Source organism: Corvus brachyrhynchos, unplaced genomic scaffold (assembly GCF_000691975.1).
Source record: "Corvus brachyrhynchos isolate BGI_N302 unplaced genomic scaffold, ASM69197v1 scaffold142, whole genome shotgun sequence".
NCBI lineage: Eukaryota > Metazoa > Chordata > Aves > Passeriformes > Corvidae > Corvus > Corvus brachyrhynchos.
This window is the reverse complement of record NW_008237226.1, coordinates 7,700,987-7,716,933: the sequence shown is the minus strand read 5'-3', so window position 1 is coordinate 7,716,933 and position 15,947 is coordinate 7,700,987. Positions and strand designations below refer to the sequence as shown.

Below are 15,947 nucleotides of genomic sequence, written 5' to 3'. Positions count from 1 at the left end.
TATTAGTACTTTTACCAGTGGCTAAAAACTTGATGCCTTTTATGGGTGTCTAAGGCAGATAAGCTAAGGCATTTTATTTTTTCCTTTAAAGGTTCTATTCCAAATGAAACTAAAGTTTTGATCTCTGAGAAAACATGGGTGCCTCTAGCTGTTTAACTCTCTGGATGTGACATACACGATCATTGCCTTTGTGAACTGAATCTAAAGGATCAGGTTCATGATGGTCATACAGAGAAGGATTAAGAGCATATAAGAGCTGTTTAATTTCCAGTAAAACCCCTCCAGTTCATTCTAAACACTTACTTGTAAAATTTGAAGTATATTGCTCTTGTTCAGTAGTCATTAATGATGTATCTTCAAAAGTGATAAACTCTTTCAGTTCTAATGTAGCTATCATTTCACACTGGTACTCTATTTTCGTTCTCTTGAAACACTCCTCTTTCCCAGAATTTTGTTCCCAGTTCATTTCAGATTGGAATGAAGGTAAAGTTGTCTCAATAAATAGCAATCAATAAAAAATAGAGAGATTTCCACCTCTGCTTTGTACTTAGCATTCCAATTGCATGATTTTCACATATTTTATTTCTTAAATAGAAATTGGAAGAATACAAAGACTGTAGTTATGTTTTCATATTAGTGAATTTTATTTGAAAATTATAGCTGCTTACTGATTGCTTTAAAAATTTTGCTGAGCAGGAACCTGTTCTTCAACAATCTCACATTTAACCAGCAAGAATAACTGCCCTGTGGGGAGGTGCTAATGATACGCTCCAACTAATGTTTCCAAAAATCACTACTCGTTTTCCTATTATGTATACATCAGTTTGTCAATTATTCATTTCTTTGCATGCTCTCCTAAGGTTGGCAAATAAAATTCCTTCATTAATCAGGCGTCTGGTCAACACAGTACTGATTATATCTCTCATCAGTATAATGCAAGGTAGCATGAATTTTTAATGGCTTTCTCACTGAAATAATGAGAACTAAGAGGTTTATTTATGAGTCTGTGCACAGTCTAGTCCCATTTTCAACTGCGTTTTAACAAAATTATTTCTTTGGGTTGTGCCTCAGATCTTCCTTAAATGTTCCTTAGCTGATCGTGCTAATTAGTGTCATTAGTATAAATTTGTTTTTTGGTTTTACACTATAGAATTCTACAGATCTGTTACCCTAACTGAAATAGGGAGAGCAGACATTTTAATCACATTTCCATTTCCCTTTCTTGCAAAGAATGTTCCATCAGTTGCTTCTACGTCTGTTTAGAGAAAATCTGCATGGGGATAAGCAATAATTAGTCTTTTTAATACTAGACAATGTTCTCTAAGATCAAAGATGAATTGAAAAAAAGATATGTAAATTTAGCATAAGGCATACAGTGCACAGTATCTTAAAATGTACAAAAATCCAGACATTAGGTGGAGCATTGCAAAGAGATTCATAATGACAGTGGTCTTATGGGAATGCTACAAGAAACTACACTGCTTTAGAATGAATAGGTGCTTATATAATCTTTTTCAATATTTTCTATGATACAGACATTCAGATAGTATGGAAATGTTATCTTCTCTTAACTATTAGTCAAGTTTAAAAAGAGGAATGAAAGGAACTAAAAAGAAGGAAAATAAGGAAACTGTATTTAGACTTTTTTTAAAAGACATATTCATTGCAAAAACCTCTTCACATACAATGATCATTCATCTTATAAATTGCTCTTTGACAGGGGACTGTTACTTGAGAGAGTGGTCAGAATGGAGCCTTTGCCAGCTAACCTGTGTTAATGGTGAGGATCTTGGTTTTGGAGGAATACAAGTCCGATCTCGAGCAGTGATCATTCAGGACTTAGAGAATCAACATCTCTGTCCAGAACAGGCTTTGGAAACAAGACCATGCAATGGTAAGCACCAAAATATATGCAAGGCTTGTTCCAGCAAGAAAAAAATACAGAACAACCATAATTTTGTTATCTTTCTGTTTATGTTATCAATTTTAGGCAAATGCAAAGTTGATAGACAGAAATGTGCTTAAATTCTTGTTTTCCATATATCAACTGTAAACAGAAAAACTTTCAAGTGGTAACTATAATATGTTACCCCTTTAGAATTAAGCTTTTTTAATAATGACATTTCTTTTTATATGGGACAGTTTCCTTATCTGCTTAGTAACATTAATAAAAAGAAATCTTTAAATTTTGATTCATAACCAGATTTATGAATTGTTAATTGTGTGACAATGTCATTAAAATGTCTCCGCCATGTTTACCAATGGTAGTAGACAAAGTATCTAAGAAAAGTAGTTTCCTGTGCAGACATTTCTTGTCCCTTCAGGGTCCAGATCAGACAAAAAGGAATTTTATATTTATAATAGAGAACTAAGGTGCAGAAGGACTTCATGATTCATCCCAGACTATATAAGATGTGCACAGAAGAGCTGAGATGTAAAGCCAGATGCAGCCCTCATCACTGGAGCACTGGCTGAAGCTCAGTGTCACCAGGAAAGGAACCTGACTCCTAAATGAGTTTTGCACAACAGATGGGCTGCAACCATTATGGGATTATTGGAAACATTTCTTTTGCCCATCAACTACATTAGGCTTGCCTAATAAGCCTAGTTAGTGTCTAGGACACATCTGGTCTACTCTCTATGTGTCCAGTAAGTGCAGGGGACTCTGGGATCTCCACAAGTGCAGTGCACCCTTCTAGGTTGCTGGATGAAGGAGAAGGGGGCCTAATTAACTGTACAAGCCACTAAAAAAAAAAAAAAAAAAAGCCACTATTCATATTGAGTATGGTCTGCTGAGGAGTGTGGCTGCTGCCAGTGGTAGTCTAAAACCTTGTCATCAAATTTCTTGAAATGCAAATGTTCTCTGTGCAGATGGCCAGTGCTATGAGTACAAGTGGATGGCTAGCCCATGGAAGGGATCTTCTCGGACTGTGTGGTGCCAAAGGTCAGACGGTTTAAACGTCACAGGTAACTACTCTTTTTATACACACAAAAAAGCCTGGAAAACAGGTGGATAATGTGTTTTCTCAAAAAAACTGAAAAAAATGAAAAGGATCTGCTAAAAACACTTCCTGATGTATGAATCAAAACCATCATCTTTTTGCATATTAAGGATGTGGTTTCTTTTCTAGAATTATGCAGCATGTCGTGCTAAAAGTAAATATAAATAGTATCCTCTGTAGTGGACCTGAAATGTTACATTGTATATGTTTGGGGGTTTTTTACCATAGGCATCTTTACACTTCTAAATGTAGGGTTTCAAATTTCAAGCCCTACGACAAATAAAAATGTTATGTATTACAGGTCATTTCAGTGCCTATACAAAGGCAAAGAAAGTTTCAGAGCTTGATAATATCATCCATACATGATACATCTCCTTAAAGTTGCAAAATATAAAATTTTAATAAATGTGCTAATGTAAGTTTATTTATTTCAATGTGATAAATCTGTATCAGGATATGTCAGTGGACTGCTGTGGGATGCAGTGACTTTTTGTGCATACCAAAGCACAAAATCCATGAATTAAGAATGACTGAGATCTCAGAAGAAAATCTTCATATGAATCTATTTATACAGATTTATATATTGGAAATAGAGATTCATTTCAGCTAAGAGTTATGCATTTATTTAAATAATTTTTATATCAGACCAAATGATAGTAAAAGAATCCCAGAGACTGTAAACACATCCTCAATGCCAGTCACTGTCAGGTCACTCACGGGAGGAGAGCTGTTTTTCATGTATTGCCACCAGAATACCTCATGATGATGGAGTCCACCACTACTGTCTGTTGCAACAGTAGAAGTAAAATATTTATTTCTGCAAGGTGTTGAAATAATAGCTCAAAGTCTCTTGCAAATCTTACCTTCTGGTGTAGGAATATCAAAGCACATCTTGTTCACAAGAAAAGCAACAGGGCATTATTTATGCACTTTGATTGCTTCTGCTTAGCTAAGATGTTTCTGTGGTAAGTAAAACTCTAAGAATTCTTACTGAGATTAATATAGGATATTATCTATGAAAGGTCCTATAGGATTTGAAATAAATATCATCTTGGAGATTATAGCTCTGAGATGTTAAAACCAGAATGTATTCATAAATCCCAGTCAGTTACATGAAAATAATAATTTCTTCTGATGTGACTGAATACAGTTGTGTGATAAATTCTAGGAAAGACAAATATATGACTATGTGTTGTTGGCAGATTTTTCATATTGGGACCTCCAAGGCAGACAAAACTCAGACCTATATTGTATCTTTTATTTTTCAAAGTTGGTTTTTATGTGGCTTTAAAGCTGTGGTAACTTTCTGATTTGAAATGAAGACTAATGGGATATTCCAGAACATGCAGTCACCGGTCTCCATGCACTGTAAAACTATATTTTTCATATGTTTCTGATAAATGGAAAACTATAGTTTTCATGGGTTTTACGATCGTTTTCAAACACAACGCTTAAATAAAATATTCTTTGGGACCTTCTCGCATTAAAGATACCAGATTTTAATTTACATTTGTACATTCTTTGAAAGTGTTTTGTACAGTATTTAAGAGCTCATCGATGTGATAGATTCATATACATGATTGATTTAAATTGAGATTACCTATTTTGATTCAGAAGCAACCCATTTCTCTGATTACTGTGTCTTGACTGCCTTATTCCTACACATTTGGCTCTAACACAGTGTATTTTAATTCAGACATTATTAAATAATTATTGTGAGTTCTGTTGGTATTTTAAGGTCTTTATTTCCTTACTTGCATAATATCATTGTGCTGAATAGTTCTTTTTTACTTGAAGGTGTTATTTCCCATGGGCAATGAGGCAACTCTTTCCTTCTGCTTCCTTGGATGACTGATATTTTATTACATAGATTCCCACAGGCATGTGATTTGTATGCTAGGATGTATGATTTTCTTTTCTGGGGGTGGGGAAAACTTATGGCAACCAGCAGGGTTTTTCTTTGTTCTTCACCAGCCATCCCGTTAACACTTGGATCGACGTAACCACATCTAACTGCATCTGCTATGGTTGTGACCAACCTCAGCTATCAGGATTTCATCATCATATCACACCAGTATAAAAATGGTATTAATTTGGGAGATGCAAGATGAGTTGTCCTGTAGCAGTATAAATTTTAAAAAGTATGATGCTTATCCCTCTTCTATAAGCTAAAAGGAAACAGAGGTAAATTCCAACTGATTCTAAATGTATTTTAAAGTTATTCTGGCTGAAATGATAGTGAAAACCTGATTGTGTGTATTGGTCCATAACAATAACTGCGCTATATATAAAGCTGTAGAAATGAAAACTAGGTCTCTATAAAAAGAGAAAAGACTGAAACCCACACTATCATCAGTATTGTAACATGCTTCACTGATAAAGCTGCTTTCCTTTCATAAAATCTTAGACTAACATGAAGCCTCAATTCATAAAGCCAAAGCTATAGCATGTGTAAAAGTGACCCAGTAGCAGCAGGAAATAGGTGTCCTTTCATAAACAGGATGAGTAACTTGTTTTCAGTTTAACAGGAAAATAAATAAATAAAAAAGATGTTTTTATTTCTATTGTGGCTGCAGTTTTAATATGTAAGTCATAAGGAGGGCCCCAGAGAACCAAATCTCTTCCCTTGAGTACAACAAAGCATTTAAATTGGTTTTTTGGGCAATCCAACAAGGGAACAAAGGGGAAAACAAAAAGCTTAATTGCCAAATATTAGTTCTCTAAAATACACATGAAATTATATACATTTGCTGTAACCTTACTCTACATATAAGAAAACACTTGATTCCAATTATCCTTCACCTTGGAATAAAAGGACTCTTACATTCAAATTAGCAACAAGACTGTCACCCATGAGATACTGCAGCAAGTAATGACATCAGTAGTTTCATCAGTGGTGAGGTATTACCATGTGAAAATATGATTTTCTGTCCTACAGGGGGCTGTTTAGTGATGCGCCAACCAGATGCTGACAGGTCATGTAACCCACCGTGCAGCCAACCCCACGCTTACTGCAGTGAGGTATGTGCTACTGCATTGGAGCATAGAACACCCCCATGAGGGCTTCCCACACATCTCTTGATTACAAAGATTATGCCAACAAAAAGTATTTTCAGAAATTTTACTAGTCACTAATTTGTTAAAATCCACCTCGCCTGATTTTCTACCTTTCAATTAAATGTTAAATAATCTCTCTTGATATGGCATGAACTTGCATAAAAATATATGGAAAGGTACTCTCCAGGCTAGCACTCATCAAAAAAGTCTTCTCTTCCAGTCATCCATGATGTTATGCTTTATAGCTCACAGAAAACCTTGTTTTTCTGCTACACGGTGTAAAACACTTGTTCCCTACAGACTAGAACGTGCAGTTGTGAAGATGGATACACTGAAGTTATGTCCTCTGATGGCACACTCGAACAGTGCACTCTCATCCCAGTGGTGGTGATCCCCACCATGGAGGACAAAAAGGGAGATGTGAAAACCAGTCGAGCTGTGAACCCTACCCAGCCCTCCAGTAACCAGTCAGGACGAGGAAGGACCTGGTTTCTACAGCCTTTTGGGCCAGGTGAAGTCATGCAATGAGTTCTTAGTGTTAAGAACTGCTGAAGGGTCTGGCATTTACATTTTTGTAAATGAAAATGAAAAACCCTTACGATTTCATTTAAGAAGGCAGGCATCTACTATCACTGAAAACAAAGGAGGAGACAGAAGTAAATGCCTAGCTTCTCACTACTCCATCAATATATTTAGTGAAATCCTATATTGCAGTTTCCTTTTAGCCATTCTACCTGATAAAATTCACAGAAGCTATTTGAAATGTGACTTTAGAAGGGAGTTTGCTGCAAAGGTGCAAGCCAGTATATTAAATTATGGTTTCTCAACCAATAATTCCGTTGACAGAGGAATGAAAAGGTAGAACTGAAGACTGCAAAGAGTAGAGACTTCTTAAAATTTATGCCATAGCATAAATTGTAGGAAAATATTTGGTATAGGTATGCTAATGCTTTTCTGACATATCCATATTTAAACTAATTCATGTTTTTCAAACGCTAACCATATTATCAATAATTAGCATAGGCATGCTCTAAGTCTCTACTAGCAGTATTTGCTTTCATGATGGACCATGTTCTTTAGAGCTGAGCATGGTGTCGTAAAATGTGCCAGTGTCGTAAAATATGAGAGTTATTTCATAAAAAATACTTCATAAAGTCCATCATATAATCAGATGTCAGTAAATATTTCCTAGTACTATTAAATATTTAGATAAATAAAACTTTAATAAACAAAATACTTTCACATAAAGAGATATGTTGCTTGTCCAAAATATTATTAGTATGGAAGAGAGCAATTGGTTATCATCTTAAGTTTGTCTTAAATCACACAGGGTAAATATACTAATACACATGTGTATTAGGGTGGTCATTTATTTCTAAAGGGTTTTTGGATGTTTTTAATTGCAGAATTGAAAGCACTATCTTTACATGCATAATCCATAAGATGTTTCAAGTTGAGATTTATAATTATATTTCTAATAAGCAGATTAAATAATGTTTGGGTTAGAAATTAGGAATACTTATGTTAGATCCCGTTAGTCCTATGAGCATTTAGTATTACTTGTACTTTGATTTTTTTTTTTTTTTTTGGCAATAAAATGGTCTTTACTCCAAGTACTTTAATCAACAATAAAGAATAGAAAATTAAACTTTTCTGGTCCTCTTTTAAAAACCAGCATTTTACCATATATGTTATCATTTACTCATTTTAGCTAACTCCTCCTGAAAATGCCAGAGGGAGGAATGTGTTGGAGCAGCCAGAGTGACAATAATAAGCAAATATCAGTCACCTTCAACAGTTTAGGAATGTGGATGCTCATGTGAATTCAGGCATGGTTTTGGAGCAAGATTACAAAGTTGAAAAACTTCATGAAAACTCACCAATTTTATGTAATTCGAGTTAGGAAGGAAACATACCTCAGTTCAGATAATCCCAATCATCCTCAATAAAACTAATACTTTATGCAGTGAAGTTATGAGCAATGTGAGAGAAAGTGAACATTTTCCAATTCACATGAGATTTAGGCTTGATTGTTTTATTTCAGGATTGGATATCCATTGGAAAATTTTGGGTTTACTCTGGCATGATTATTCCTTTCCCACAGTTTCTAAGTCTAGATTTAAAATAGTTCTTTTTTTTTCTTCCACAAATTACATTGCAGTTCCAGAAAGGAAGGTATTAAAACTATCCTCTTCAGTTGTCTGGGCTGAAGTATTACCACAAACAGATGAGTCTGAGATGCCAGTTGCATCCAGAGGGAATTCAGAAAGCCTGAGTTAGATGTCAGTAGTTGCATAATAGAAATGACCTCATTAACAGAGTTCCTTGCTTTGACAAAAACAAATAAATATGTACACAAGATATTGCCAGTCTTTTTTTCAAGGAGATGTTACTATTTTAAAAGAAGCCAACCTGAAAAAAAAAACCTCTTACCAATGGAAATAAGCCAAGGAGAGAGGAAACTAACCTATTTAGCAGTACTAATGTCTGAATTCCTCCCGTTGATATTATCACATCACAGGACATGTGTCAGGTCAAATCTACTGTTCCATTAATCTTTAATGGATCAGTTATTTCAGTTATGTAAGTTATTATCAGTTATAATGATTCATTAGATTGATTAAGGTAGCGAAGGTAACTTAAGGTAATGTTTTGATGTTGATTAGTCTTGAACAACTTGTCCACATGACAGCAAGACTTTGCACTGCTACAGACCAGAAAGCCTGAAGTTAACTGCACAGCAAAGAACACTACTGTGTAACCAAACAATCTTAGTCTAACTTCTGTTATTATTATTGTGGAAATATAAACTGCATTGATAATGTATTTTGGTTCCACAGAACTAACAAGAAGCAGTAAGTGTTTGGTCAGAAAAATTTTAGCTGTATTTGCTTACATTGAATATATACACAACTTCATGAAATAAAACTTGTACCACTTGTAAATGAAATAATTCAGTTTTTTAATGATTTTTTTTTTATTGCCAAGGAGATGGAACAAGGCTAGCTAACCTCCTGGAAAAAAATGTTTGCAAAAAGCCATTTAGAAATTTGGAAAATTAGTTAGATAGAAGCAGTGAGTCAAAAAATATGCACTCACCTTTGGTTGTGACATGCTCATTTGGGGCAGAGCAAAACCCCACAGACAAAGCCACATCACTTTTCCTGGTAGACATGGGTGCATCTGAGGCAAGAAGGAGAGTAGTATGTATGCCTGAGCCTGCAGGGACATCATGTCCGAAACAAAGACTGCACAGGCTGCACAATAAATACAGTTCTTATTAACAACAGACAGTTTTTTTATTTATGAGCATGGGTTGTCCTTTTGTGTGTATTTTTGTTCTGTGAGGAGAAGTTACTCATAACAACAAAACTTGCATTTGGTCAGGAAAGAAATTTTAAAAATATTACTTTATGCAGTAGTAAAAGTTGCATATGTACAGTTAAGGTATGGATGAGGTATAGCACGCTAAGGGTATTTAAAAACATAAAAGTAAATACGAAGAAGAATAAAAATAACAGGCAGATTGATTTACCAGAGCTAGAATAGAAAGTGATGCTAAATGAGTCCCAGACTGCCCTGTGATCACACTGAGGGATTGCTTGCTAGCAGGGGGCCCCAAAGCTGAGTTTCTCAGCTTATCTCACCTGCTGCCTCTGCCCCAGATCTCAGTTCCATTTGAATTATCGACTTCAACTGAAAAGCAGAGCACAGAGAAGTCATTGCTCAGTTATTTAACAATATTTACACTGATTAAACTGTAATTGCCAGTGAAGACATTTATTTTGGATTATTAAAGTATTTCTATGCTATATCAGAACTAATAATTCAACAAGACTAACTCAAATACTACTGACTAACATTCATTCCTTTTAGATGGGAGGCTGAAGACCTGGGTTTATGGTGTAGCTGCTGGTGCATTTGTTTTACTCATCTTTATTGTTTCTATGATCTATCTAGCCTGGTGAGTTCCTTAATTATTTATTAAAAAAACAGTCCCCTCACAGACTGTAATGCAAACGTTTACACCTCCTGCTGTAGAAACTGCAGGCTCTTCTGTGAACTGCAGTGTTTAATTTCCCATGTCCTTTTGTCCAAACTCAGGTTAGTAGATTCTGGTTATACTCTAGATGATGGATAATCACATGCTCTTCTGAGGGTAGAAGAACTTACAAATATGGGGTAGCTCAGTGTACAGTTTATTTTTGCTCAGTTTATCTCATTTGCTATATACAGTGTCCAGAATAATTTTATTGTGTCTGTATTGCAAAATGCTGAGAGAAATAGCAAGAAAGAAATTTAGTAACCAGGCAAGTCATATTTTACATTTGACAAGTGTTCCAGACAACAAGATACAGAGATACACAGCCAGAAAAATTCTGAAAACTTTATCATCTTTTTAATATATGAAATAATACTTTTTTGAAAAGTCACCTTTGAGAATGTGCTCCCTGAAGTTTTCTAGGTCCTGTTCAGAATTTCTGATCCAAATGACTGTACAGGTGAAAGGTGAGGAAAGTGTGGTCACGTGCATCAGGCTCCTGGCTGTACTGCATTAGTAGGCATTTGTGGGGCTTCTGGGTGTGTTGGACGTTCAGTAAACTTTGCCCAAAACTTCAGTTCTGTCTAGGTAATGCAAAAATTCATTTTGGTTTTTGGGATTTTTTTTGGTTGGTTGGTTGATTTTGGGGGGTGTTTGGGGGTTTTTTTGAGGAAAAGGAAAACCACTAGCATTCAAATGCACTGCAGATTATTTGGACTGGAATCTTTGGCTACTGCAAATCATTGTAACAAATGGTTTGGTATAAAAGATTCAGATTTGAGCAGCCTAAGTGACATAGCTGAGATAAGATTTTGGATAAGACTGAGGATGCAGAGGCCTGATTTAAAGAAATGCTTATATTACACTCTAAAAGAAGACAAGTACTAAAGCATGGATAAACATTTTTCCTTTGGCCTGGTAATTTTTTAAAACTGTATCAAATGGATTGGAAGTACTGCTGGATTAAAATCGAATTCAAGGCTAGACAAGGAATGTTATGGCTAACAACCATACCTCTGCTATTAATGGCTGATTTGATTATAACATCTAGAACTAATTGTAGTCATTCCAGCAAGTATAATGAGATAAAGCCAGTCAAAAGATAGATCTTTCCTGTGGAAACCCTTGATGTATCAAGAGCAGTTTAAGATTTGAGTCACATAATTTAAAAGAACCTGATTGCAGCTTTGATACATGACCAAATATTGCATGACAGGCTCTGAGTTCTTCTGAAAACTGAGTGATGTTGCAAGAGTACCTGCCAAGGATTTCATCAAGTCACATCAGCACCATAACAGCTTGTTTCTGAACAACTGAGCTTTGAATTAGATATCGCTTTGGGTTGATAAAGAGAAAATTAGTGATCCCAGTGAAGGTTTTAGGCTTATAGCTTTTATAAACAAACAACTGAATGCATTATCAACATGTTCATCTTTTGTTTAAGAATGAAGTACGTTTTTGTATGTTATTAGTTGCTTGTTCTATTTACAAATTATCTTATTGTTTCAGCAAAAAGCCAAAGAAGCCCCAGAGAAGGCAGAACAACCGACTGAAACCTTTAACCTTGGCTTATGATGGAGATGCAGACATGTAAAATACAACTTCTCATGGTAACAAATGGAGTCTAAACTATAGGAATGAAATCGGAAGGTGTCCGAAGCCACAGGGATTTTTTTATGGAGTGGATTAAGTGTTTTGAATTTTTCTTTTTTGTAACTGCACCATAGACAAAGAAGGATGGATTTCATAATGCCTACCAATATTCAAGGTATTATTGCTTTACTTTAGACCATCAGCACTGAGAAATCGGGCAGAATCACGTTAATAGACACTGCAGTTGGAGATCTGTGGTGTTTCCTCAGCCTTAGAACTGAGCACCGCTTGTGTCTCCAGAATACTGTAGCTGACATATTATTAACACTTGGAAGCCCCTGCATCATTAACCAAGTATAATCAGTACGCATGTCAAGTTTGTACCAAGCTGTCTATGACTCTTTATATTCAAACATATATACTCAGCTGAACCATATGTATTATTCTATCAGATTATATACATGATGAAGAGCATTTTAGTGCTTAGTACAATATTAACTTTTAACTGGGATTAAAAGCAAGTTCAAAAGTTTGCCAGTTAATGATAACTTGTGTTAACCTGCATTTCAGAGGGCAATGACTCACTTGCAAAATTCTGTCCTGTTACCACTCCAAAGTATAAAGGCCTCATGTGTACATCCAGAAAGGAGGCATTCTCAGATTCCCTATTTTCTAGTGGTTGCTGTCTGGAAAAAAATACCTGCTGTAAATGTTACAATACGTTTCTACTTTCTCTAACTCAAACTGTTGCCTGCATCTTTTTTGCTACATGTAAGGCAAATTTTTGCACTATATTAGTGCAGCATGATATGCACTTAACTAGTATTGCCATAGAAACTGCCTCTTTTCAGAAAGGATAATGATGTATCTTGTGCAAGGAGTGTCAAGTAGACAGGTCTTGAATCCTGAAGAGAGTAGCGTTCAGTTTGGACTGCGACGGGATGGAATCGGCTACGACGTGTGCTGTACACACCGTTCCTCATCACAGCAGCCATTTGTACTCTACACCATGGCAGTAATACAAGTGTCTAGTTTCTTGCCCCATCTACCTATACTGGTATAGATTGTCCTGCTGGTTTCTAATTGTACTTTGAAGGCTGTTTATGACTAGATTTTTTATATTTGTTAACTTTGTTAGAAAAAAAAGAAAAGAAAAAGTGGTTGCCCTGTCATCCTAAGTGACATACTTCTTGTCTAAAAAGGTGTTCCAATTGTTCAACTAAAATAAAATGGTTTTGCTTTTCTTTCCTTCTGTTAATGAGAGCTTTTTCACTGTTACTGGCAGTGCAATACTCAGAGACATTTTGTCTTTTCTAATTAGCATAATTTGATAGAATCTTTTAATTATTCAGTTAAACTCCTGAGTGTGCTGGCAAGTAAACAATATGATCAATAGTTTTGCCATTTTAATGCTCATGACGTTTTAAAAAACTCTGGCAGTATGAAAACTCATTGTTAACCTCTTCCATGCTTATGGCTTTTCAGTGTTACGCTTCCAACATGAAGCTCATTGACTTGCCACTCATGTCTTGCCTGTTTCGGATGTGATCCATGACCTGAGAAAGGTTATTCTCCTCAAATGGCTTCTATGTGCAGCCTGAACATACAAGTGACTGTGCCACTACTAAGCAATACAAAACTTTATCAGGCAACCTCTCAAAAATAATTGTTATATAAAGTTCAACATTAGGTTCTCAGGTCTTTTTTATAACCTAAACCACTTCTGCCTACCCATCACTCTATTTTCTCAAGAAGCACCAGTTTTTGCACCCTGAATGAAACTAGCTTTGCAAACTTTGTCCCAGATCTACTGAAATCAATGACAAGGCTCTCATGGACATCAACGGGTGATATCAGTACTTAAAAATACACACCTTTGCTCTGTGTAGAATAATTCTTGAAACCAATGAGCATTTTGTGGATGTTCAAGAGAGATTATGGTCCTACTTTAACTTAGCTGACATATTACCAGTGTGGTGTTACTGCATCAAGAAAATTACGTTCCTCCCACTGTGTAAGTATTCCCCAGGTGGGAATGATGAGCAGAGGAACAATGGTAACAATCTTTGGTACAGGTTTAATTTCTCATTTTATACCTTGATCCAGCTGCAGCTGATGGAGTTCCATGGCCCCCTGCCACAGCAGTGGTTCATTCATGTATGTGTTTCAGGACTGGAGTCTTCAGTCTTATATCACTTTGTAAAGATCCATTGCAAAAATGCAAATCTTGATAATTTTAATTTTCTGCATTCTTGGGTAGAAAACAAGAAAAAATGGTTGGTTCCTCTTTTGTCAGACATACAAAAAAAAAAACATGGAAAATTTATATAATATTAAAGAACGATAACTACATGTGGAGATAAATTTTAATAATGATTTCTGTTCTTTTAAAAGTCTGATTCTGTGTTGTCAAATAGTTTTGGACCAAGAGGGCATTGAGGGAACAGGGTTTATTTCATTGGCAATGAGTCACCTTTATTTATGACACTGGCTGGTCTTAGCAGGAGCTGTTGCCTAGTTCTTGCCTTGAAGAATTTTATGTTCTGAATCTAAGCATTTAATAACTTGAAGTTAAAGGTATGACATCTCCTTTTTCTTACCATATTAAAGGGATAAACAAAGAGATAGGAGGGTTTTTTAAGTATGTTTGGCCTTTGCAATCCATGCAAGTATTTTAGTATGTGTTGCATTTTATATCTGATCAGTGAATATCTGGTGCACATCTGCATCATCCTAGTGCTGCTTTTAAAATCTAGAGTGCATTTTTATTATTATTTTTTCTATGAACAAAGTGCATGGAAATTTGAAGCCAGAATGGCTTCCCTCATTATCAAGAAAAAAATACTAGGCTGTAAAGAGGGCTGAAATTTTATGTAAATCTAAAATTTGCAAAGATGATTAAGCCCTCTAGCATTGAAACAGAAATAAATAATATGTGAATTATCAGTATAGAATGAAAAGCAATTTGCTTTAAAAATCAGAGTGCTTCTACAAATCCAGTGCCTAAAGCAGCCACTACTATAGATTATTAGTTTGTGAAAGTAATGTTTCCAGTGGTCGAATAAACCATTCAGAAAATAGAAAAGTAGATATTTTCCTGTTGATGTGGTGGTTTATATTTTCCTTTTTAAAACTGTAGTTTCTAGCTTACTGTGTCTGCTTTGAGACCTGGAGCAGTTCCTTTTTGAAGCTTTGATGCAACTGCACAAGCTTGTTTATATTTGGTATAAAGCATCAATTTTGAAACCCCCTTCCTCCTGTCAAAATGTAATAAAGTTTTTTCCAATCTTACAATTTGAAGAGACCAATTAAAAAACTCTATGTGTAAATCACTGTAAAATATACCTTGAATTAAATGGAAATCTGTCTTTTTACCTTTATGTAAATTGTTAAGAGTTAAGACTTTATTTTGCCTAACTTAATTTACTTGAATATTTATTTTGTAGAATGAGAAGGCAGCTGTCTGAGGAATGTTTACCTTTTGTTTTTTGGTTAATGTTAATTTGTAAATTGTGTAATGCATTTTTATTTTTTAAATTATGTATATTTCTTTTTTTAATGCACAAAATGTTTACGTACAACTACTACTGCAAATTTGTGTATATTGTCACTAAGCTTTATTCAGTTAATACAGATGATGTGAAAATGTAACAAGACTTACATTTTCATCTGGGTTATTTTTACATAACTGATGTATTGCTGACAATAAATATAAACACAAAATCATTTAATGTCTTTTTTTAATACATGTAGTATACTATGCTGGGATAGAGTAACAATAAAAGCCAGATCCGTAAAATATGACCACCTTTTAAACAGTCTCTTTTTTTCCTGAAAGGTGTTAGCAAACATATTCCTGTTAAAAATTAGTCTTTCTCTTTAAAAAGAAAAGTACTTTCTGATGCTACGGTAACAATCAAGTCTGTTGCTACAGTCCTAGGTGACTTGGAAGTTTACAAAATGTAGTTAGTTGATTGGTAAATATCCAAAAAATTAAATACATCAATGGTATTTAAAATTTTCTTCCTTGCCATTTTTATATCAGAAAAAACAACCCTTCTGTGGAAAATAAGGCATCAACCAAGATGTCACTAAGAGACATCTATTCACTTCAAGTGAAGCTGCATCTGTCACTGTCCCTACACAAGAAGAAAGAGAAAAGAAGAAGTCACTTGGCATTTTTTCATAATTGCTCATATTATACCTCTGTGCTGTCCAAAACTCAATTTTTTTCATGTGCAGTTCTGCTGTGT

At 35.0% G+C, this 15,947-nt stretch overlaps 1 protein-coding gene across 6 annotated transcripts in view; it reads left to right on the top strand.

The window, feature by feature from the left end:
* The window catches only part of THSD7A (thrombospondin type 1 domain containing 7A), a 202,261-nt gene extending 186,763 nt beyond the window's left edge, over positions 1-15,498 (top strand). For 3 of the 6 annotated variants that reach the window (XM_017729336.1, XM_017729335.1, XM_017729340.1), the window contains 6 exons: positions 1,721-1,894; positions 2,872-2,967; positions 5,941-6,023; positions 6,360-6,570; positions 9,936-10,023; positions 11,611-15,498. In XM_017729336.1, coding sequence (XP_017584825.1) covers positions 1,721-1,894; positions 2,872-2,967; positions 5,941-6,023; positions 6,360-6,570; positions 9,936-10,023; positions 11,611-11,695 — 737 coding nt within the window. In that variant the 3' untranslated portion in view covers positions 11,696-15,498. The other 3 variants (XM_017729337.1, XM_017729338.1, XM_017729339.1) reach the window with 3 other exon arrangements.
* The last annotated feature ends 449 nt before the right edge of the window (positions 15,499-15,947 follow it).